General features: G+C 51.3%; 1 protein-coding gene across 1 annotated transcript in view; it reads left to right on the forward strand.

Moving 5' to 3' along the window:
- Positions 1-23,600, forward strand: part of LOC119092467 (soluble guanylate cyclase 88E) — a 61,090-nt gene extending 37,490 nt beyond the window's left edge. Inside the window, exons 11-14 of the mRNA XM_037215430.1 lie at positions 18,955-19,062; positions 19,427-19,546; positions 20,052-20,249; positions 23,206-23,600. Coding sequence (XP_037071325.1) covers positions 18,955-19,062; positions 19,427-19,546; positions 20,052-20,249; positions 23,206-23,600 — 821 coding nt within the window. The remainder of the gene's footprint in view (positions 1-18,954; positions 19,063-19,426; positions 19,547-20,051; positions 20,250-23,205) is intronic.
- The last annotated feature ends 270 nt before the right edge of the window (positions 23,601-23,870 follow it).

The following is a 23,870-nucleotide window of genomic DNA, read 5'->3' on the forward strand; positions in this document are numbered from 1 at the left end:
TCCCGCCGGCGTATAGCTCAGAGGCTAGAAAGATTTAGATCTTAAGAAGGGCGGGATCGGGAACAACACCGAAAGGTTTCAAGATGGCTTTTTTAGTTCCAAATCCGACATAAATGTGAAACACTCCATTTAAGGTGGAAAAGCACCCTACCATAGTATTGCCAGAAATAAATGGATGCGATAGTTTCGCCCCCCTTTATCCAACGGGACATTGCATGTGCCTATGCTACTACGCACGACTGCAGGGGCGGATCCAGAGGGGGAGCCACGGGGACATTCCCCCCCCCCTCCCTTGGACCCCGAAGGGTTTAACACAAAACGTAACAAAACTGGGTATCTCTCGACTTTCAGGCGACCAGGAACAGTTGTGTGCGAAATTGAAGGGCCTGTGAGAAGTTAAAAAATTATTCAATAATTGGAAAAGTTTAGAACTGAAATTCCAGGCCTCATTACGCTGTCTAAGGACCCCATATTGTTGCCGAGGGACCTATATGTCCACTTGCAGGATTATTGCGATCGTTATGGAGCATTCCACGTTGTCCTTTATTTCCTTGCATTTGTTCGGAGGGCCCTGTGCTGTTGTTGGGGCCCTTCCTGCTAGCGTGCCGGGACCCTCTTGTCAATCACGGGCCCTTCCATGGATTCTTTCCATTTGCCAGAAAGGCTCTGTGTGCTAAAGCCGGGGTCCCATATCTTAACCTGCCGGGGTATCCTCGGTTGCTCAGCGGCCCTTTACGTGGGCCTCGGTTAACCTACCGACACACTTGCGATATGCTCATGGGCCCTCTGCATTGGTCTAGGGACTTCCCAATGCATTGCCACTTGCTTAGGACCCTACAACGGTGGCCCATTCGATGATCTGCTTGGGTACACTCAGTCGTTCGGAGGCCCTCCATCCTGGGTCTTGGGTACTTCTTGTCTGAATGGGGAGAGGGCCTATGCTCTTGTGGGGGCCCGTCTGATAACCTGCTCAAGCACATTCGATCGTTCGGGGACCCTATACATGGGGCCTTGGGCACGTGTTTTTTTAATGGGGCCCTACGCACTTCCCCCTCCCCCCCCCCCCCCTGTTCGCCTCCTCGGCCACAATGGATTACTCGGGGGGCCCTGCACATTGGTTCTTGGTGTTTGAATTTAGAGTCTTCTGCTCCTATCGGGGTCATCTGATAACCTGTTCGGGCACACTCCATCTTCAGGGGCCCTCCGCATCGGGTTTTGGGTACTTCTTAGTTGAATGGAGAGCCTTACGCTCCTGTTAGGGCCCTTCTGATAAAATGCTCGGGTCATTCGACCGCTCGGACACACTCGAATATCTGGGGGCCCTCCACATTGTGTCTTGGGTACTTCCTATCTGAGTGGAGGGCCCTACACACTTGTCGGGGACTTCACTTGTTCGCCGCTTCGGCCACACAGGATTGTTCTGGGGCCCTATATATTGAGTCGCGGTATTTGAATTTAGGGTCCATGCTCCTATCTGGGCCATCTGATAATCTGCTCGGGTATACTGCATCTTTCGGGGCCCTCCGCACTAGGTTTTGGGGGCTTCTTATTTTAATGGAGGGTCTTACATTCCTGTCGGGCCCTTCTGTTAAACTGTTCGGGCACATTCCATCACTCTGAAGCATTTTATATACGGTCTACGATACTTCTTATCTGAATGGAGGGCCCCACGCTCTTCTTGTGAACCTTGTCTGTTAAACTGCTCGGGCACACTCGATCATTCGGGGGCCCTCTTCATTGGGTCTTGGTTATTTTCTATTTCAATGGAGGGCCCTATGCTTTTGATGGGGGGCCCTATGTGTTAACCTGCTCGGGCGCACGCGATCCTTTAAAGCCCTACACATTGCGTCGTGAGTACTTCTTGTTTGAATGGGCGGCCCTATGCTCTTGGCGGGCCCCACCTATTCAGCTGCTCGGGCCGGTGGCGGATGCAGAGGGGGGGGGGGGGGGCGGGGGGCATGGTCCATGGGCCACGCCCCATGGACCATGCCGAGGCGGCTTAAGGTTCCGAAGAGGCCCATAACCGGCCGGACGGACGCAGTTTTCTTACAACAAAAACCCAACAAAAGCGGACGCCTCTGTGCTTACAGACGACCAAGAACAATTGCCAGCGATAGTGAAGAGTTCATAAGCGAACAAAATTTATTCTTAGCTGATTGGCAAGTGTTGCTTGGGGGGGGGGGAACTTTTGTGGCTCATTACGCTGTCTAGAGACATTATGTTGTTGGTTGCCTGGCCCTATATGTCCACTTGCCGGGTCAGTCTGATCGCCAAGGAGCTTTCCACGTTGCGGTTGATCTCTGCATTTTCTCGCAGGGCCCAATGTTCTGCTGGGACGCTATCTGCTTCCACGCCTAAGCACTGTTGATCAATCAGGTTTTCCTACGCGGATTCTTCCCATTTGCACGAAAGGCTCTATACACTTTTTCCCGGGGCCCATATGCCAGGGTACACTCAGTTGCTCAGGGGCCCTTCATAAAAGGGTCGGATTCTTTCCACTTGCTTGGGGGTCTTGTGCCGTTGCTAGGGCTCTCATAAGGTAAGGCACAGAGACACTCGATGTTCACTCCTATCGAGACTCGTGTTGTTAACCTGCTCATTCACTCTTGATCGCACGGGGGTATTAATTCAAGGTCTTGGATCATTCCCATTTGCTCCGAGGGTCCTATGCTATGGCCGGGGTTTTGTACGTCAGCCTGCCGAGGTACTACCGGTCGTTTAGGGTCCACCACGTGGGACTTGGGCCCTTTTCCCTTGCTCTGAGGACCCTATACTTGCTATACTATGACGGGAGCGTCTTTGTTGGCCTCCTGCGCCAACCATGATCGCTCAGGCTCCGTCCGCATTGGCCTTGGTGCCTTAGGCTTAGAGCAGCAGTCGAATATTCGACGATTAATTTTTACGCGCAATTGTGGAACGTGATTGAACATGCCGCCGAAGTCGTATGCGTCACTTCCATTGGCTATTGAGTGTGTGTCACTAATTATACTAGTGCATCACACTGTTAACATATTTTGAATGTTAGTATGTTGTACTCCTTTATAACAAAGGGGAAATTCTGCATCAGTCATCAGCCATCAGCGGAATACATCGCCCAGCCGGCTAGCCGTAAATACATAAGCTAGGAGTCAAGGTCATGCTTGGTTCTGATGGCTGTTAGTAGCCAACTCAAGTGTCTTTTGCCTGTTGTTCTGAAACACTTAGCTTCAAAATCACAGCATTCAAACTAATCTGTAGAACTGAGTGAGCTCTATGTGTATGCATGCATACCACATCTAGCTTTATAGGGCTGTCCGCAGTTGGATGGGTTTTCGTAATTTATTAAATCAATGAATATATATATATATATATATATATATATATATATATATATATGTATTTTACATATGACTTGTCTTTAAATACAAGGAACGAAATGCAAGGATATTTTCTGGAGGGGGCCCGAAACTCCAGGGGACCCCACAATGTTGCGGGGCCCCCCCCCCCCCTCCTTTGAATAAATCCTGGATCCGCCTCTGCACGACTGTGTGCTACGCGTCCATCATGCTCACTTCAAAGTCTAGAAATGTTTGTTCTTAGGTTGAATTCGGGTCTAAGTTCAAGGTGTCTTTGAACAGGCAGATTATCTCCGCTCCATTTCAGAGGAGTATTAATCCAGACATAACTTTGGACACGTTCGGACTCAGACTGACGGCATGAGAGACGATGATGATAGACGAGACGATGATGATGATGCTAATTGATGATGATGATAGATGAGATGGTGGCAGCGGCATAATCTTGATCTGAAAGGTTTGCCACCAATCTCAGACCGCATCACACGTTTGGAGAAAACGTTCAGTTCTCCCGCGAACATAAAAAATACGTTCAATTCCAGGATGAAAGCCTATTCCCAACCAGACGCCCGCTGGGCCTTATCTGATGGCACCATACGCACAACGGTATTGCGACCGGGCTGCAAAAGAGGCACACGCCCTGCGAAATGCGATGAAATCTTTTGTTTGCGTGAGCAGCCCGACGGGGCAAAACACCGCCGTCAGCTCCTCAGGCTCGTATCTTCGAACCCAGCAGGCGGCACCAAAAGGTTTAGACTGAAAAGGTATCCTCATCCTCCGAATCGCATCAGTTATGCTGTCATCTCAGCCACCGCCAGGATCCGAGGTTGATGAAACACCCTCCGCTGATATTCGGACATATCCCCACTTTCAATACATGCTAGTTTTACCTCTGTCCTTATCAGGGTCAACGGCACAGGACATCGTTCTGTGAGATTTGCAGAGCAAAAAGGTGGTCATTGCTAGCGGAATGGCGCAATCAGACATCAGCACACATCAGACATCAGCACACATAGACCACTCAGGCACACCATCAGACACACATCAGACATCAGCACACATCAGACACACATCAGACATCAGCACACATCAGACACACATCAGACATCAGCACACATCAGACACACATCAGACATCAGCACACATCAGACACACATCAGACATCAGCACACATCAGACCACATCAGACATCAGCACACTCAGACATCAGCACACATCAGACACATCAGACACACACATCAGACACACATCAGACATCAGCACACATCAGACACACATCAGACATCAGCACACATCAGACACACATCAGACATCAGCACACATCAGACACACATCAGACATCAGCACACATCAGACACACATCAGACACATCAGCACACATCAGCACACATCAGACATCAGCACACATCAGACACACATCAGACATCAGCACACATCAGACACACATCAGACATCAGCACACATCAGACACACATCAGACATCAGCACACATCAGACACACATCAGACATCGGCACACATCAGATCAGACACAGACACATCAGACACATCAGATCAGATCAGATCAGACACATCAGATCAGCACACATCCTTGGCGCTGAAATGTCGCGAATGTGTTTTACAGCGCACTGTATCCATGACCTGGTTCTGTTTAGTGGATCGGGGAAGGCGGAGTGGGTAAAGAATAACCGTTATCAATTTCCCTCACCATATCACAGCTGACTGGAGAACACAGCAGTACAAAATTTTGAAGCCGGCGTCAAAGAAGTCCATCACACAGTTCTATCTTGAACCAAAACGGCTGCCATGCATGAAGGGTGAGGAAGCATTCCAGGTTAGAGCACGTCCGGCACATTCCTAAGGATCGCCCAAAGTAGTATTAGTATGCTAATGATGATTGGGGCTTAAGAGTGCGCCAACGGCCGAGGTGATTTTGGGACCAGAGCTGAATTAACTAGGCACCGCAGACGCATGTTAAGTACCTCTGCTACGAAAAACTCATCCTCACCGTTGTGTTTACGGCACATTTGTACGCATCCGATTGAAACGGTTTGCTTTCAGTCTCAATCTCACACAACTTTGGTCAATGTCAATTGTTCATTTTTAGTTGTCAAACACAACTGAGTGTTGCTGAGAATTGTTGATAATGAACATATTTTTATTACAACTGATTACCAACTGCAACACCCCTATCCTCGTAATCTAAAGTCGTGTTTACTATCATCGTCAGACCATACGTAATAGCTGAGTGGATAAACGATGCAATGCACTTAACACAGCTAGGGCCATAAGACACACAAAGGTCCGAGGAGTTAAACTAAAAAGCTTCGGAGTATGAGAATGGCCGAAGTTCTTCGTGATTAGCCATGTCCTCGTCCCCCACAACCAAACATAGGTGCCGCCGCTGACGGCCGTCATGAACCGTGCCTTCGGCGCCCAAGGCGGAAGGGGCACGTGCCCCCATCCCCCCTGGATCCGTCCCTCCAGAACTGCTGTGAAGCTAGAATTAAATCCTTTTTTGAACGATGCGAAAATTCACAACGTAAATTGTCTTTCGCCAAAATACAATGGGCCAAGTGTGTTGAAAAAAAGGGGTCAAGGGTTAGGTCGTCGGGCTTTTGGCTCATTCCCTCCCCCCCCCCCCGATCATTTACAAAAGTTGACACTCCTGACGTCGAAAATTATACAGCCAACAGAAAAGATAAAAGTGTATGGGAATGACCGAAGCCGTTGATACATCGCATTTCTAGCATCTGGCAGAGGCGCATGGGGACTTATGTGCCTGTGCCAAAAGGTTCATGATCGGTGACCTGCGAAACGCCGGCCCCTGTGAGTGACATTCGAGTCATCACCTAGCGTTTCGCTCAAGTTCAGTGTTACAGCCGATCGTCCAAAATTGCAAATGGCCCACGCGCTTTGCGACGAAATGGGACACACAAGTAACATGTCGCCCGCAGTATGTGGTGAGTTACAAAATAAGCGCATGACTCGATTGCTTCCCCAAGCCCGAGACTGGTGCGTCGCGTATATATGGTTCATATGACCGCAATCGGCACGGGTTCACCTCCTCACGCCCCGCTCTTCACGAGCACGACTGTCACACCGCCGCTGTGGCTCCACTGCCCTGAGCTTACTGCTAGCCATGCCGTCCCGAAGCTGCTGCGATTTACGTGTAAAAACGCAGTGATGGCGCTTTTACAGGCGAATTGTAGCAGCTTTGTATGCAGCAGCTTTGCGGCAGTATGCTGCCGGAAGAAGCAGTGATGGCGGGGAAAAGAATGTTGCCGGAAGAGGCGCTTGGTGCGTGCAAGGTGCCTGAGCTGCGCGTCTGGCCAAAGCGTCGGTGAGCTCACTACCAGGTGTACTGACGTGACTGGGACTCGAGCGTGCATAAAAAAGGCTTGCAGTTCAGTTCACCGCAGTGAGGCACAATAAAATGTCCTTTTCAAGGAGGCTGAGCGGATAAAAGCTCTCAAAGAAAGAAGAATAGTTAAAGAGTTTGTTCAAAAAGAAGTGTAAAACCCGTCACCTCCCTTGTTATAGCAATACGTATCCAAACTAGCATCAGTTCCGGCGTAAAAACCGAGGCATGTGGCGGCAGTGAAGGCGATCGGGTCGTGGTGGCACTGACGGAGGCACAGTCAGCTGTCTTTGCCTGTGCATGCGACCGTTTATGCATCCTTGATACAGTGAGAAAGGTGTTAAAGATCTCTGGAGTGACAGATGTTAGAATGAACAGATGCTTTTTTACCTCCGAGAATAAATGTACACTTTTGCTGAAATGAACCGCCTTGAATGGGAACACTGGTTGTCTGTGTGCATAATACCACGAAATGCATGTTGGTCTCATTGATGAGACTGCCACTCTATTTATTGATAAGTGAACAAAGTAGCAGTGCCTCACATAGAACAGAGTAGCGCGTTGCACAGACAAAGTGCGCAACACCGCCAGTGTGCTGCAATAAAAATAGCTGCTTCATACGTAGGGTGTGACAGGGACCAGCGAATCTTGACCGCACATTGTATTCCTAGCATTTGGCAGAGGCACATAGGGGGGGGGGGGGGGGGGGCTCATGAACCTCTGTCAAAAGGTTCAGAGTCGGTGACCTGCGAAACGCCCCAGTTGTGATGCGAAGCGTGGTATGATAGACGACTCCATAGTCCGTTAACTGAATTGGCACGTACGGTACTAGCCAAAACAAGTTAAATCAAGCTGGAAGCAATCCAGGGAACAGCAGTAAGGATAAAAGTGTTTTTTCCTGTCTGTTTCGTAAGACGTACGCACAGCACACGTTACAATGTCTGGGGAATTAAAATCCTTTCTCGAAGCATTTTGGAATGGTCCTTTTGCGACAGTCGGCTGTGTATGAGTACACACAAAAACTTTCCCACCGGTTGCGGCGAGATTGGTTCCCGCATAACCGGATCTGTATACCTGAGCAATAACATCGGCGGCGACAAAAGTGCACCGCAACTGTCTTGGTTGTCGTGGAGCAGAACCGATTCGCTGCACCCCACCTCCCGAGACCAGCAGAGACCCGCTGCAGCTGTCGCGCCATGGACCGCTTGCTTGATGAACAGCATCACATAGCTGAATCGTCCACGAGCAGAGCTCAACTGATCGACGGCTGCAGGCCGTCTCCCATATCGCTACACACAATGGGGAACAGCGTGACGCCTACCATTCCACCTTGACGCACTCCATCGACCGGAAGCACTTTTCCGAGAAGTGATTATCCATGCGGACTTGGAAAAGCCGGTCTAATAAAAGATTTTGCAAAAAGTGCACATAAAACCTTTTATATAGTTCTTAAAATCTACAAAAGAATACGCTGGTGCCAAGTGGCATCATAAGCCGCCGCAACATCGAAGGAGACTGCTCGAACATGTTGATTTTTCTTAAAAGCGGCACGTATCACAGTATTGATGGTTAAAATGTGGTCGACGGCGCAATGGCCCTTGCTAAAAATTGTTTCACGTTTGAAAATACTGAATCAAGTATCAGCTATGATGAAGCAAGCTCATTTACAACTGCCGATAAACGTTTTAGGTGGAAAATAATGCGCTAGACAGCACAATTCTCCGTTCAGTAAATATGCTCCTCAATGTGCCATGGTTTGATTAAGTCATGAAACCTTGCACAGTGTAAATTGGGAGTCAGTTGGCGGTCGTTATATCTGGAAATCACCCTCACAAACGCTGGATATGAACGCCTTGATGATGATATTTTTGGCCGTCACCGCTGCATGCCTTAGGGAATGGCAGAATTTAAATACCGCGCTGCTTGGTCAGCCTCTGCGCCGTGTGCCGTGGGCCATGCCCTGTCGTCGGCACCTCTCCACTCTCCAGCATCGCCAGTGGGTCCGCCTCCCGCTCCCCGCTTGGTGACGGGGGGTGTGCCCAGCCTCCCCATCAAGCGCACCCCGATCAAGAGTGCCCCTCCCTGGCCCACGTCACCCACCCACGGTGGAAGCCCTACTCCATCGAAGCCGAGTGTCGCCACGGGGACTCGTGTGGCGCAAGATTCCTCGCCTATGATCACTTACAATAAATTATTTCTGACACGGGTTTTAGCCGCTAACCTCACGTAACAGCGCCCGTAGCATGCCACCGACTTTCTGACAGTGGCCGGACTTTTATACATCAGAAACCCAGTCGTGGCATACGTTCAGGAGACCAAAGTCTCTCCAGGCACGTGGATAGAATTAACAGGTTACGGGATATTCCGAAACGAGACCACAAACGTTACTATGGCCCACAGTCGGGTTGCGATTTAGGCGCACGGCAGTGTCCATGTGCGGACAACGCTACTTCACCGTCATCCACGCAGCCAACTTAAAAACTATGAAACTACTGGTCAGATTTTTTTTCAAACCAGCACCAATCGAAAGCTAGCATGCGGTTTCACTAGACGTTCCGAAACTGGTGACCACAGGTCACCATTTTTGCCTTTAAAAACCGCCTAAACCGCTTCAGGGCATTGCAGCCAAGTCCAAACTCGGAAAACCGCTCAACCGATCTCCTTGAAAATTTTACCAGAAGATAGAGCGCATGCGATTTCATCAGCCGTTCTAAAACTGGTGGCCACAGGCCGCCATCTTCATCTTCAGAAAGGAAGATGAAAATCTGAGATCACCAATTTCAGTACGGCTGATGAAATCGCATGCATTCTATCTGCTGGTAAAGGTTTCAAGCAGATCGGCAGTCCGGTTTCCGAGTTTAGACTTGGCTGCAATACCCTAAAGTCACTTATGCGGTTTTTGAAGGTGAAGATGGTTACCTGAGGTCACCAGCTTTAAAACGGCTGATGAAATTGCATGCGCTCCTTCTTCTGGTAAAAGTTTCAAACAGATCTGCCGGGCGGTTTCCGGGTTTGGACTTGGCTGCAATGCCCTAAAGCGGTTTAGGCGGTTTTTGAAGATAGAGATGATGGCCTGGGGTCACCAGTTTCAGGACGGCTAATGAAACCGCATACTAGCTTTTGATAGATGCTGGTTTGAAGAAATATGACCAGCCGTTCCGTAGTTTGAAGTTGGTTGCGTGGATGACGGCGAAGTAGTGTTGTACCCCATGTGCACCTCTCAGACATACCTCTGACCTGCAGGCTGTTGCTGTCGTGGCTGATCTTTGGCTTCTGAAGTTGGCCGTGTGCTACGCTCACGCTCTGAGGAAGTTCCTAGCTCTGCACTTCAGTCGGTCTTTGACCAGCTTCCGTCCCCATTCTTGATTCATGATGCTTGATGCAAAGCCGCGGGAAGTGGGAAACGAAATACGCTTGGCACTAGCCGGGCGCTGAAAGCTTGGTACGACTAACCCTAGGTTTATCCGCCACAAACAGAAGTGTGCGTCGGTTCCCATGATATTTAAATCGCCACACACCAATTATAAAACGTATAACGCTGGTTTTGCTATGACAGAACTACGTTCAACTCCTAAATGGACAAAGAATGTTTCTCCTGGACCTGGCAAAATTAATAGCATGTTGGTTCGGATGGACACGGAATGCAGGGAATCTATGCTTCGACTTTTTAACTTTCTCTGAATGAAGGATGATTTTCCCGAACTTGGCGTAAGTTTACCACAGTTCCAATCTTGAAGCCGGGGAAGATGGTCCCCATCCCTTACATTTTCGTCCCATCTCTCTAACATCAACATTATGCAAAGTTTCGGAGAGAGTGATAAATGCTTGACTGATTTGGCTCATTAAAAACATGAGCATCGTCGAAAATCCATCGTCGTCTGCGGAAGAACCGAAGCACAGTGGACCACTGGGCGATTCTAGGTACCGATATCCAGCAAAAACGACACACCGCAGCAATGCTATTTGACAATGAAAAAGCATACGACACAGCGCGGGGCTATGGCATGCTCTCCATCGTCAAGGCATGTGACATAGGTGGTCACATGAGTGCTCAGATTCGGAACTTTCTTGGACGGAGGTACCTTTGCATTCCAGTCGGCGGCGCTTTATCGGACCATTCAGAACAAGCGAACGGCGTTCCGCACGGCAGTGTGATAAGTGTTGCTTTGTTCACACTGAGGATGAATGGCGTTGTTGACGCCCTACCACCAAATAAAAGCTGGTCTTTATTTGCTAACGACTCCGCCATTTGGTGCTCAACATCTACGACATTGTCTGCTGAGAGGCAACGGCAACCATGCCTTTGAAAGTATGTGAGTTGAGCGTCAAAAATGGTTTCAGCTTTTCGACGAGCAAACCAAATTCATACACCTTTGTGCGCATCTAATAAAGTGGAGGGACCCTGTGCTGCGCTTGTCCGACTCCACATTCCGGTCTGCGAAGAAGTCAACATTTTTGGTGTCATTCTTAACCGGCGATTCTCTTTCAAATCCCATATCAAGCATCCTAAAGTCGGCTGTCATAAATACATCAATACACTGAAGGTGATGTTCCGCATGACTAATGGTGCAGACCTCCACACTTTGCCTAGATGATATAGAGGACTTATACGCTCGGTGCTGGACTATGCAAGTCCAGTCTATGACGGTGCCCCGACATGTTCAGAAGAGGCCCTCAACAGTATCGACCAAGCGCGTGTTCGTACTGTTATCGGAGTTTTCCGCACAACCCGCACGAAAAAACTGTTGATAGAATTCAACGAACCGATACTTCAGCTTCGTAGAGGAAGACCTTCTCTGAACTACGCCACAAAGGTGTCACAGTTTCCCCTCCATCCAGCATATCCTGCACTTTTTTCGCACACATTGACGTGGCTGTTGTGCTTGCGTTCGCGACATGGGCTAAGTGAGGCGGTCATCCACGTCGACAAGTCATTCAACGCACGTTTGATTATCTGCCCCCGTGGTGTCGCACAATCCCGCCGTTTGACTCAGACCTCCACCAGGCTAAAAAGGCAACATGTCCGTACATGAATGAGTCTCGCTTTACCGCAGCTCAGTTACGATATTTGCTGACGGCTCGAAGGGACACGGTGGCACTGGCTCTGCCTTTGTCTGCGGAGACGCAGAGCAAGACTTCTGCTTACCACGACACCCATCAGTGTTCTCCACTGAGGCTTTTGCCATTCCAACGGTGTAACGAGGCATCCAATGTCTTGCGGAATGTAATTTTCTGACTTAAATCGACTCGCTCAGTGCCTTTTTGTCACTAGACCCAATCCGCGTATCGCATGGTCACCCGTACCTATCACCACTGAAACGTTAGAATCACCTTTACATGGATTCCTAGCCACGTTGGAATTATAGGGAGCAAAAGAGCAGACGCTGCAGCGACAGCAGTCGCATGTCGGGGTCATCCTTCTTCCCATCAGTCTACCGTTGGGTGACCTGAAGTTGTTTGCTATTCGGCATATTCGTGATAGGTGGCCATATGAGTTTGACGAAATAAATCACGTTTAAAACCATTAAATCACTGATTGGCGAGTGCTAATTGTCTCACAGACATCGAAGATTTGAGGAGGCTGCTCTTTGTCGGCCACGGATTGGGTACACCTACGCTACGCACTTGTTCTACCTGTCGGGCCAAGACATGCCACAGTGCGAGCGATGTGGCGAGCGTCTGGCTGTTGCACATGTCGTGACCTCGTGTCGTCACTATGTCTGAGTTCGTCTGCGTTGCTTCGTACCAGCGCCCCTCTCCCGTCTGAAAGGTCGGGGCCCATGTTGTGAGGTCGTCGACATACTCGCTTCCTTAGCCCATATTGGCTTCAGAATGATTTACAGCCGTCCAGCCGTACAGATATGCAGATGAAGGGGTAATGTATAGATGGCACAGTTCTGACCGAGTGGTATGTGGCTGACAGCTTTCGAGAGCGCGCGAAATGGGCATGTAGTCGACGCACCCATAAACCCTAATTATCATCAAACAAACTATGAAAATGTGGTGCCTATCGAAGCATAATTCATCTATGTCCGCTTTCTACGATTTCTTGAGACGCGCAGACTTCCATATATTTACAAATTGATGTACTTTTGGCTTAGAATGCGTCTGTCTGTCAGTCTGTGTGTGTGTGTGTGTGTGTGTGTGTGTGTGTGTGTGTGTGTGTGTGGGCGTCTATCCAATATTTCGTTGCTTCGTGCCAGGGCCGAATTGAGGATCGCTGAATGGCGGATATTGGCACGACGCGCAGGTGCACGAGGCGGTAGCCCAGAGGGAGCTCGGGAGCCGCCGCGGTCCGGGGGTGCGGACGTGATGCGGGGTGTGTCCGGGGGTGCGGCACGAATACAATTTCAAAACTTCGATCCATATACCGGCTGCCATTGATGTGACAAATTGAGTTTGATAGATGCACCAGCTCACGTCTGGCAAGGCGGGAATGTCGGCATTTTGAAAAACAGCGCCGTATACCACACACCGTCGTCAAAACTATAGTCAGGGTCGTAGTAACATTTACATCATCGCATGCACCGATTCATTGCCTGCATTCAACACCAATTTATTCTTCATTCTGTGCGCTGTCCCGTGCAAACACCAATCTTACTTAAAGGGTTCCAATTCCACCTTGTCACGTTCTCAAACTGCCACCCGTTGGTCGTTCAGTCGCCGCTGGGGAGTTTCAATTAAGAGGACGACACGCTCCTGTATGTTTTTGGCGTTGCCCCGTTACCGGCGTCCAGGAGCCGTCATTCATCTTTACTTCATTCGTTGCAGCGAAAAAGGTAAACCGCGGTGACAATCAAATGCATAACTTGAAAGATGTTAAAGGTGAGAAATGTTTAAAAAATCACACGTATTGAGTGCAGAATAATTTGCCAAGGATGAAATGAAAGACACATTAAATGCAGCTATTATAAAACGAAGCCCGATGTCCCGGCAAAACAGCACGGCGAGCGCTTCACGGGGAGTGGGCTTTGGAGTCACTGCAGTGTGTCAACACGGACACATTGCAGCAGTGTTGACAAGTGCAGGGACGAAGTCATGGACGTCTGACATTTGCATTGCTAGTAATTTACGACGTTCATGAAGTTTTTAGGATGCGTAACGACACTCAGGCCGCGGTGGAAATCTGGAGAGTACAATCGGAAAAATAGAAAACCGCGGACTTTGGTGTAGAGAGAAGGTCATGCGTTAACTTCATCGGAATGCGTGTCAGATGTGCGTGGATCACATATTGCGGCATTGTGGTCCGTTTCATCAGTTTCGACGCACAGCCTATGGTGCGAAATCGGTACGCGCTATGGCAACGTTTATCTCAAGTTGTAATTAACGCTACCTTCACAGGTTTAGGAATGCTTCTAGGAACAAAGAAAATGGAGTTTTCATGAATTTGACGCAACCACTTTCCAACACACACACGCATATAAAAAGAGCGAGTGAAGGGACGAGCGGTCGCTAACCGATTTCCGTTAAAGTTATACGCGATTCACCGATGTGCCGCACGAAAAATACTAGTTTACAGATGAAGTTTGTTTATCATGACCCACATACGTCACTGGAAGTCAGCATATCACACCCGGTTCATGTCCGGCACCCCTTCACACCCGGTTCATGTCCGGCACCCTTTCAGGCAGTGCCCGGATTGGTCAGGAAATCATACGAGCAACGTCGAATACACCCGGAGGTAATGCAAAAACAAGTCCTCAGATCACCAGATGCCCCGTCAGGCGTCTCAAGGAGTCAGCTCCGTCGCTTACCAAAACAGGCCGGCAAGCACTCGTAGTTTTTTTTTCGTTGTATTGAACGCTGATGCGTGCTGGCATATTCATTTCATCGTTCAGCGGTGAATATATGTATACGATGAGTATACTTGATACGAATCATGCGTTTCTGGTTAACCGCCTGGGTTTGGGGAAGTCTTCAGTGCAGGGCCGTGTATTGGAGGTCCTGAATATCGGCAATGCTCGTGATGTTCGTGCACTGCTCGTGATGTCTGATGTTTGTGGTAAGTAATTAACTCGGGACGATATCGTGAGCTGTCGTGGCTTTGGTTTCACCACAGCTGATGAGCTGTTTTGACGCGGCTCCACTGAGGCCCTACAGACTTCTGCGTCCTATAGTTCCTGCTCTGTCACCCAAGCATGATGGACACCAGCAGGCTGGGGAGACGAGCACTGGCTTATAAGATACAAGAAGGGTGTTGGAAGGGGTTTGGGGTTAGGCAGTCAGCGCCCGCAAGGCTGGTGTTCACCGCAAAGATGGCGCCTATGGCGCTGTTGCTACCGAAACAGTTTCATTTCTGGCGTTAGTGATAACGATTTCCGTAAAGAAGTGTCGCCAGATAGCTTCCACAACAGAATATGTTCTTCGTTGGGTTACAACATCCGCTTATCAAATGGGACAAATTTGTTATAAATATTTTGCTGGTAGCACTAGCCCACCGGCGCCCTCTATATTGGGGACGTAGCGCCCGTGTCGCACTCGCACACGGTACTTGCGGCATAAGGCGCTCCCTCCTCCCGCCTCCCCCCCCCCCCCCCCCCCCCCCAACTTGAAGATGATTGGTATTAAAAAGAGCGTCAGCTACTGAGTCTATTCTGCGCTCTCCTCACATTTTAAATGCACGGCGACTTCAGACTACTACTAAGACGAGCGTATGACGTAGACTCCGACAGCGGTCAAGAATAGCGCCATATCACGTATGTCGATATCCGGATACTCACCAATGAGTGAAGTTAGGGTAACTTTACGTCCAAAGAAATGCTGTCTCTCAGCAACTAGAGGTGCACAGTCTACCAGTGCATGTCTGACAGCGAGGATCTCGCCGCACCTATTGCATGTAGAGGCGTCTGCTGCGTTGTTCAGTCGGAATGAGTGCGTGCCATAGCTGTGGTCAATACGTAAGCGAGTCAATATGACTTCTTCTTTTCTCGACTTACGAAGTGAGGATGACCAGTGCCCTATCCCAGATTTAATTAATTTGAGCGTGTTCTGACTGCTCTCCTGGCCGTACCTTGCCCGCCACTCCGTTGTAACGGAGAGTTTCATTGACGCGCACAGGTCGCTCGCAGGAACTCATACAGCGCCGCTGGGCGTCAGCAGGGTGCCTGCATTCGCAGCCTGGTCAGCCGACTCACTTCCGGCCAGGCCAACGCGACTGCAGATCCAAACCAGCGCTGCCTGCTGGCCCCCTCTGCCGCAGGCTGGAACGTTTACTTACGATCACTGGCGCTAGATATGTGTCTGCCATCTATATGTTTCGGATGCTCGAGACTGAGCTGGCGAGTCAGTAAACACTGCGCACGACGGTAGGTTAAGTCGTAAAATGCGGTTTAAGCAGTTCAGAATGGCGAAAAGTTCCGCAGTAAAAACGGACGCCGATGACGATATCCCAATTCGTTCAGAGCCTCGTGGCGACACGAATGCTCGTCTGGTACCCGGGTCCTCCTTTGATCCATCCTTTTAGAAGTGCGTTGACCGTCTATGCGTTGTGCGCATGAGATTGCGAGATTCATCTCTCAGCCTAGCAGCGTGCATCAGTTCCTTGAAGAACCTGGTGAGTGGTGTGTCACACGTGGGGGTGAGGCTAGCCATGGTCCTGCGAATGAAAGAATGCCAGGCTGTATTTGGTGCATATCTGGTCCAGCGGAGCGAAACAAAATAATTTACACGTACACAGAATGGTCCCGTTTTTCCCAACCTTCCCTGAGAAAAGAAATTCACCAGATCTGCGAAGAAGATCGTGTCGTGCGCTAGGTGCGTGTGAAACTGATATATTCTGACCGCGTACCGCAAAAGCTAAATGCGGTGCCTCAGGTCCAGGGCGTCTGCTAGCAGGCTTGTCACCAGTTGACGGTAAATGCGGTGCCTCAGGTCCAGGGCGTCTGCTAGCAGGCTTGTCACCAGTTGACGGTAAATGCGGTGCCTCAGGTCCAGGGCGTCTGCTAGCAGGCTTGTCACCAGTTGACGGTAAATGCGGTGCCTCAGGTCCAGGGCGTCTGCTAGCAGGCTTGTCACCAGTTGACGCCCATTCCATCATGAATAAATCATTTTCTCATCCTAACCTCGGCATGGATCATCGTAAGCTTCCCGCTCAGCACCTATGTTTCGTGCAGCTCGTGGCATAGCACTGTGTGTCGGAAGCTGGGCTGGGATCTTGATTTATTATTTTGACGCGGTTTTAGTAGGAGTGACTACACAATGTCTATTCACAACACTTTCTGCAGCCATGTGTCCTAGTCTATTAATCCAATTGTTTTGTTCATTCGTGTTCACACCTGTTTATTCGTGAGGACGCGCATTGAGCAGAGCTTGAAGCGTCGATATGCGTCGATATAGAGCTAATGCTCTCTTGTGAATGCTATTTAACCAGCACCTCTTGGCATGTTGAAAGCCAATTGCTGTTACAATTCAAACTCCTAACATATCACATAATTTTGCTCGACATGACCATCTGGTAAATGATCATGACCATCTGGACTCTAAATAAAGTTGGGGCATTTCGTTTGCAACTAACGAGTTCTACCCAATGGGGATCAACGCAGCTGCAGCGCACACCAATAATTGTTCGCTGCAATAATTTGCCGGTCGCAATGCGCAACTGCTGGTACCATTTGCTTCAAATTGGTCATCACTTTTTAAGAGTAACGACCTGTCCCAACCACGTAGCATATGTGTGGCTGGCTGCCTTGTATAGCTAACTTCAAGAAGACGGTGCTTAAGTCTGCCAACATAAGCAGTTGACGACCATTACTCATAAGGAAGAGACGTGAGAATAGACTGCATATTTGTCGTGCGGCTCTCTCGCACTGCGACCCTAGACTGGTGCCTGCTGAATTAAGACCGGCTCCGAAAAACGTGGTAAAAAGGAAGTAGAGGGGTCTGTTTGTATTAAACTCTCTTGTGTTCACTGTGACGGGACCGTAGCGTGATGTCGGTGATGCAGCTGCGTATCTATCAGCTGTCCTTGAACCAAATCGTAGCAACTACCTCAGAAGCGGGCGTATGGGGAGCTGGGACAAGCCACTCCCAGGAGGAAAGGCAATCACCACGTGCTGGCAACTGCCCAACTGACTAGACACAACGCGCATTCTTTCGTTATGCAGTCGGCTGCTTTCTGCCGATGATGATGCTGATTTGGGCTTTGAGGAGCACCGACTACAATGGTCATATGACGCCGATAGTTTGTTTTTGAATTAACAAATGTGTGAAAAAGCAAGGAGACGGGGCCATGTCTGAAATATGGCATGAAGTTTCGTGTTTTCAAGAAAGTTTAACATATGACCACCATCTACTTAACTCGAGTCGTCTCCCAAGATACCATAGAGCGTTTGGCGCATGGACGCAGATCCAAAATGGCGCATGCGTCCCGAAGCGAGGTGGGCACAATCTATCAAGACATGCCGTACGGTGTAACGATCCCCACAGCGAGGACATCGCGTTTGGTCCTCCCTTACAAATTTTGGCGAGTTGCGCATGCATGCCCTATTCTCAAGAGGCAGTGTCACTTCATCCCGCCTCACCTCACGACAGCTGGACGTCCGTGGTCTCAACAAGGGCTTTATCCCTCTGTTTGTTGGCAGTATGCGCATCTCAATGCGCTTGCCACTGCTTGTACATGAATGCAGATACTACCACATGTGGGTCTTTGGCAAGGGCTGTCATAGTGGTGATGCGAGCTGCGTGTGTGGCACGCCTTGCTGCGGCATCAGCTACTTCATCACCTGATATGCCAACGTGGCTCGGCATCCAGCAGAATACTACCTGCTTCCAGGATCAGGACAGTGTAGTAAGAAGAGTTAACATGTTCTTAACGATGGGATGGCATAAATCAAAATCCTGCACTGTCATAGGGCTACTAATAGCTTTATGACACTATTGGACTAGGAGCCCTATTGGACTAAGAGAGTCCAATAAAATTAAGTGTTGATCGTCACTGTCAACTTCTATGAAGTGAAGTGCTCTAAAAATGGCTGCTAGCTTGGATGTGCGGACCGATGCGTGACTAGGCGCAGCATCAGACCGTAGACAGGACCGTGCACAAGAGCGCATCCAACACCGGCATCCACTTTCGATCCGTCCGTGTATGCCTCCTTGTGATCCGGGTGTGATGCGATCAACTCCCGTAATGTTGACCGGAGCGTGCCGCTTTGGTGCCGGCGCTCACGGCGCCGCGAGCATGAAAGGAAGGACTGGCTCCGACGCCAGCCAGACAACGTCGAGACGACTCTGACGTCTTGTGGCGTGCGTGGAATGCCTGCAGGCGACCATATCCAGATCCGGGCGGGCGTGCACTCCGGAACGGTGGTGGCCGGCGTGGTAGGGCTGAAGATGCCCCGCTACTGCCTCTTCGGCGACACCGTCAACACAGGTGAGGGTGGCACGAAGGATACACGTCAGGTCAACACCCGGCGCGGGGCAGCGAAATCAACTTTGTTCAACCTCTGTGTCTTGGCACATATGGGCCGCTATACTTGACCACAGGATGCGGGAAGATGGATAAAGGGGAAGCGCTGATGAGTTGAAGAGTTGAAGAAGTTAATGAGTTTGAGCGTCATGACACCACTTCGCATTGTAAGCTCGCTGATTACGACTTTGATGTTCACAGCCTCTGCCTGTCCTGTTATCTTGTAGCGGCCCACCGAGCTTACGCCATCTGGCAGGCTGTTCGCTCACTGTATTAAGTTCGCCTCGACCGTGATCACTTCTCCTCAGCGTGCATACGTGTGTTTCAGCGTCTCGAATGGAGTCCAACAGTCAGGCGATGCACATCCATGTCTCGGAGCCGACCATGCAGCGGCTCGGCTCCGCGTACCGCACCGTCGAGCGTGGCGGCATACACGTGAAGGGCAAAGGTCAGCGGGGGAGAGGGGGGGGGGGGGGCTGGGCAGACGCGTCACGGCTCGGAAGACCGGCACGCGAGGCAAGAACGAGATCGAAGCAGGGCGGAGATAGAGGAGCATGTTTTGTTCGTCTAACTGTGGAGCCAGTGTTTGGCCTCGAGGGAAAGGCGGAGGGCGGTAAGTTTGTGATGCGCATGATCAAGAGAACTACGCCGAAAATACTGGACACATTCGACAAAGGCTAACAATGCGAAGCTTTTTCAGAAGCATATGTGAATACGGCACTCAGCCTTAACAGCGTACCGCGTCGTCCACAACACCTGTTAGGTGTGCCTCTAGAGGAGCAGCAGCACCCAAAAGCGCCTCCACAAACGCCTGTCAAGCAGGTCTCGAGAGGAGCAATAACACCCAAAAGTTCGCGACACTAATGCCCTTGCCTTTGCTGCGAGCGATACTTTTAAAGAGAGAGAGATTGTCCTCCCCGTTTACAAGAACTCATCGTCCTTCCTGCCGACAGGCACCATGAAGACCTACTGGCTTGAGTCCAAGTCGGGCCGACGGCCGGTCGGGGATAAGATCCAGATGGAGGGGGCGCTGCAGACGGACAACGCCAGCTCGCGGTCCTCCTCGGGCCGGGGCAGCTACACGCCCGTCAGCCAGGTGTTGCGCCAGGGACGGCCAAGCTCTACCGTCAGTAGCGCCACCAGCATCCGAGGTAGGCCGGCAGCCGGGGTGGGGGGTCAGGGGGGCAGGCAGAACAGCATCTGAGGTGGGCCGGTGGCTGGGGTGGGGGTCAGGGGAGCAGTCAAACCAACATCCGAGGGGGGGGGGGGCGACAGCTCGGGTGGGGTCGGGGGAGCAGTCAAACCAGCATCCGAGGTAGGCCGGCGGCTGGGGTGGCGGTCAGGGGAGCAGGCAGACCAGCATCCGAGGTAGGCCGGTGGCTGGGGTGGGGGTCAGGGGAGCAGTCAAACCTACATCCGAGGGGGGGGGGCGACAGCTTGGGTGGGGTCGGGGGAGCAGTCAAACCAACATCCGACGTAAGCCGACGGCTGGGGTGGCGGTCAGAGGAGCAGGCAGACCAGCATCCGAGGTAGGCCGGCGGCTGGGGTGGTGTTCAGGGGAGCAGGGAGACCAGCATCTGACGTAAGCCGGCAGCTGGGGTGGGGGTCAGAGGAGCAGGGAGACCAACATCCGAGGTAGGCCGGCAGCTGGGCTGGGGGTCAGGGGAGCAGGGAGACCAACATCCGAGGTAAGCCGGCGGCTGGGATGGGGGTCAGGGGAGCAGGCAGACCAGCATCCGAGGTAGGTCGATGGCCGGGTCGGTGGTCAGTGGAGCAGGCAGATGACAGTGGGTTGTCAGGGGCGCAGGGGACGGATGGAGGCTTTTGGCAGTAAAGGCGGCAGTGGAAAATAGGTAACACAGATAGGGGCTCACTTCAAGGAGCGGAAAGAATACGGAAGAGGAGCAGACATACAGGAATTCATTAAGAGTCACGAAGGGATGAGAGTAGACAGACAGGGACGTATAAGCAAGAACGAAAAGAGGAGCAGACAGAGTAGCGATAATAGAAACGGAGAGTGGGGCATAGGTGCTTATTTATATGCATATATATATATATATATATATATATATATATATATATATATATATATATATATATATATACATATGTATACAGGTTAACACGCACAGCGGAAACGCACATTCTGAGGTTAATTAGCAGGAACGGAAAGAAACGGAGGGCGAGAGCGTGATCTGGTGAGGGGCGTGTCACTCCAGATGTGTACATGTCTGTTAGTCTCCAAAGGGTCTCCTACCCCGCTGCTGGCGATCATGGCCGCCGTGTACTGCAATGCCCTCTCCCTCCACTTTTGCCATTTATGGACTGGGCCGTGGCAGGTGACAAGTAGCCTTTTTAGATAATGATTACGAAGCAGAAGCACAACACAAAATGCAACAAAGCGTGTTTCTTCTTCATGCCCCATATGACGACCCACCGTGCTGTCATTCCTGGAGACGCCTGTGTCCGAACGTTTATGTCCAATGTTTAGCATGTGCATGCATTTTTGAAACTTAATTTTCATTGTAGAGCTGACATGATAGTGCTGACATAGCTCGTGTCACTACTCGCTTAAGATACACACTTTCATAGGTCATGTAACTATGGACAGAAGACACGTAGCTTTGCATTTAGATATCGAGGGAACCCTCTCTACGACCAGCAATGGTGAACCGTTATGCTCTTCACGATGCTCGGGAAACCGTTTTTCGAACTCTGCAACCGCTTTTGCCATGTTACTTTTGCTACGTTGCAATAACGGTACTCGTGATGCAACTGTTTTGTTTGCTGGAAGCGGCAGTAACTCCTGTAAACGGCGGTAACTTCTGTAAAAGCAAGACGACGCACATAAGCTCGTCCTCCTGGGGAGCATCGTTTCATCGTTGTCGCTAAATTTCACTGGGGGTCCATCTAAGACCGGATTCTGGAGCCGTCATCGCCATGCCACGCACCCAAGATTTGGACACAGCACGTGCAAAGTTAGAGATGCTGGGGAAAAAACGTGGCATTTAAAAGATACGCTACAAACTATTTCGGAAAAAAAACTGGGAATATTTCCGACGTTGCGGGATGCTCCCACTTGAACAATAGAGGGAGAGGAGGGGGGGGGGCTTATCATGGCGTGGCGACGGCTTCACGCAGGGAGAAGCACGAGACCTGGGCGCTGCGTGTATGCGGTCTATGGCGGCAATGTAGGCGTAGGTTATCACCTGCTGTCCTGTAACGTTCACCGACTTGGGTCGAATCTAATATCGAGAGCGCGTGCCGAAGTGCGTGGCATCGCTCCCAGGCAGGTCACAGCCTATTCATTGACGCGCGGCCATGCGGCGGCGTTTCCTGGGTTAAACGCGAGCGGCAGATGGGTCTCAATGGCGCGTGTTGCAACCGCAGAGCGCTGACACACCGGAAAACCCCGGCACCAGCTTCAGATCTCCTGTCATGGGACACCTGTCATGATCAGTGTGCGTGCCACGTAAAGCCCAGACCGACTTCTCACTGACATTGGAAACGTTGTAAATCTGAAGTTTGCTTATCACCTCTAGGAACTGCAGAATTATGGACGCTTAGCCTGGTCCTCCCGTGGTTGACATATTGGCACGACCACCACCGGTGTCCATTGGCAAACCTCCGGCGCGCTCCCTGTCTCCCATTCACTGACTTAGACCTGCCATCGCCTGGTGTTGAGCTGGCTGACCTATTGTCTCTTAGTCTTTCAGTGGCTGGCCTGCCATTGCCGCGTGCCGCAATGGCTGATCTGGCTGTGCCTGTGGCTGGTCTAGCTGTGGCTGTGACTGTTCTTGATGTGGCTGTGGCTGGCCTGGATGTGGCTAGTCAGGCCGTGGCTGCTCTGGTCGTGGCTGGCTGTTGCTGGTCGGACTATGACTGTGGCTGGGCTGGCTGTGGCGGATCTGGCCTGGATTGGCTATGGCTGGTCGGGCTGTGGCTGATCGGGCTGTGGCCGTGGCTAGTCTGCCTGTGGCTGTGGCTGATCTGGCTAGTCTGACATTGCCTGGTGTTCTAGCGGCTGACCTCCAGACACCGCAGCCCGTTGCTGGGGTTGGCGAAGTGGCCAGCGTCGCTGACCTGACATCGCGTCCGGTGTTGCAGTGGCCGACCTGGTGACGTTCGACGAGTCCCGCGTGAGCGACATCAAGCGGCAGCGGAGCCGCACGCCGCTGAGCGAGTACTACGGCCGCACCTCTCGCGCGCACTCCATCTCCTCTACCAGCCAGCTGGAGACGCGCTCGCCGCCGCCCACCTGCACTCACTCGATGAACGAGCTGAGCCGCAGCAGCTCGCCCGCCGCCGCCACCGCCGGCGACGCCATTAACCTGCCGGTCCGAGTTGCGTCGGTCCGCACCGGTGCCGCCAACTTCGACCTAGCGCTGGCCAAGCCCGGCTGTCAGTACATCAAAAAGGTGGAGACGGGCGCGGTCGCTTCGAGCGGCTGCTGTCGGCCACAGGCCGCCCGGGCGCGCAGCTCGGTCTGCGCGCTCTTCTAGCCGCGACCGGCGTCGCAGGGGAGCCACAGGCGGGGCAAGACTCGGAGGAGCGCCGAGACGCGGCAACCGGTGGGCGCGGGCCGCAAGACCCGCTCTGCAGAGGCAGGTGGGCTGAGGCGGCGCACGAGCGGTGGTCAGGGTCTTGACGCAGCTCGTGGGAGCTGCTAGGGGTGCCATGGCCGTTGAAGTCGTTGGGCTGATGCTATGGAAGCTTGTCCGCGGTCGGCGCGGACGAAAGCACCTGAGAAACGGGCCGTCGGTCACGCCGTT

The sequence above is a fragment of the Pollicipes pollicipes genome, unplaced genomic scaffold (genome assembly GCF_011947565.3).
Source record: "Pollicipes pollicipes isolate AB1234 unplaced genomic scaffold, Ppol_2.1 Scaffold_3447;HRSCAF=4054_pilon_pilon_pilon, whole genome shotgun sequence".
Lineage (NCBI taxonomy): Eukaryota > Metazoa > Arthropoda > Thecostraca > Pollicipedomorpha > Pollicipedidae > Pollicipes > Pollicipes pollicipes.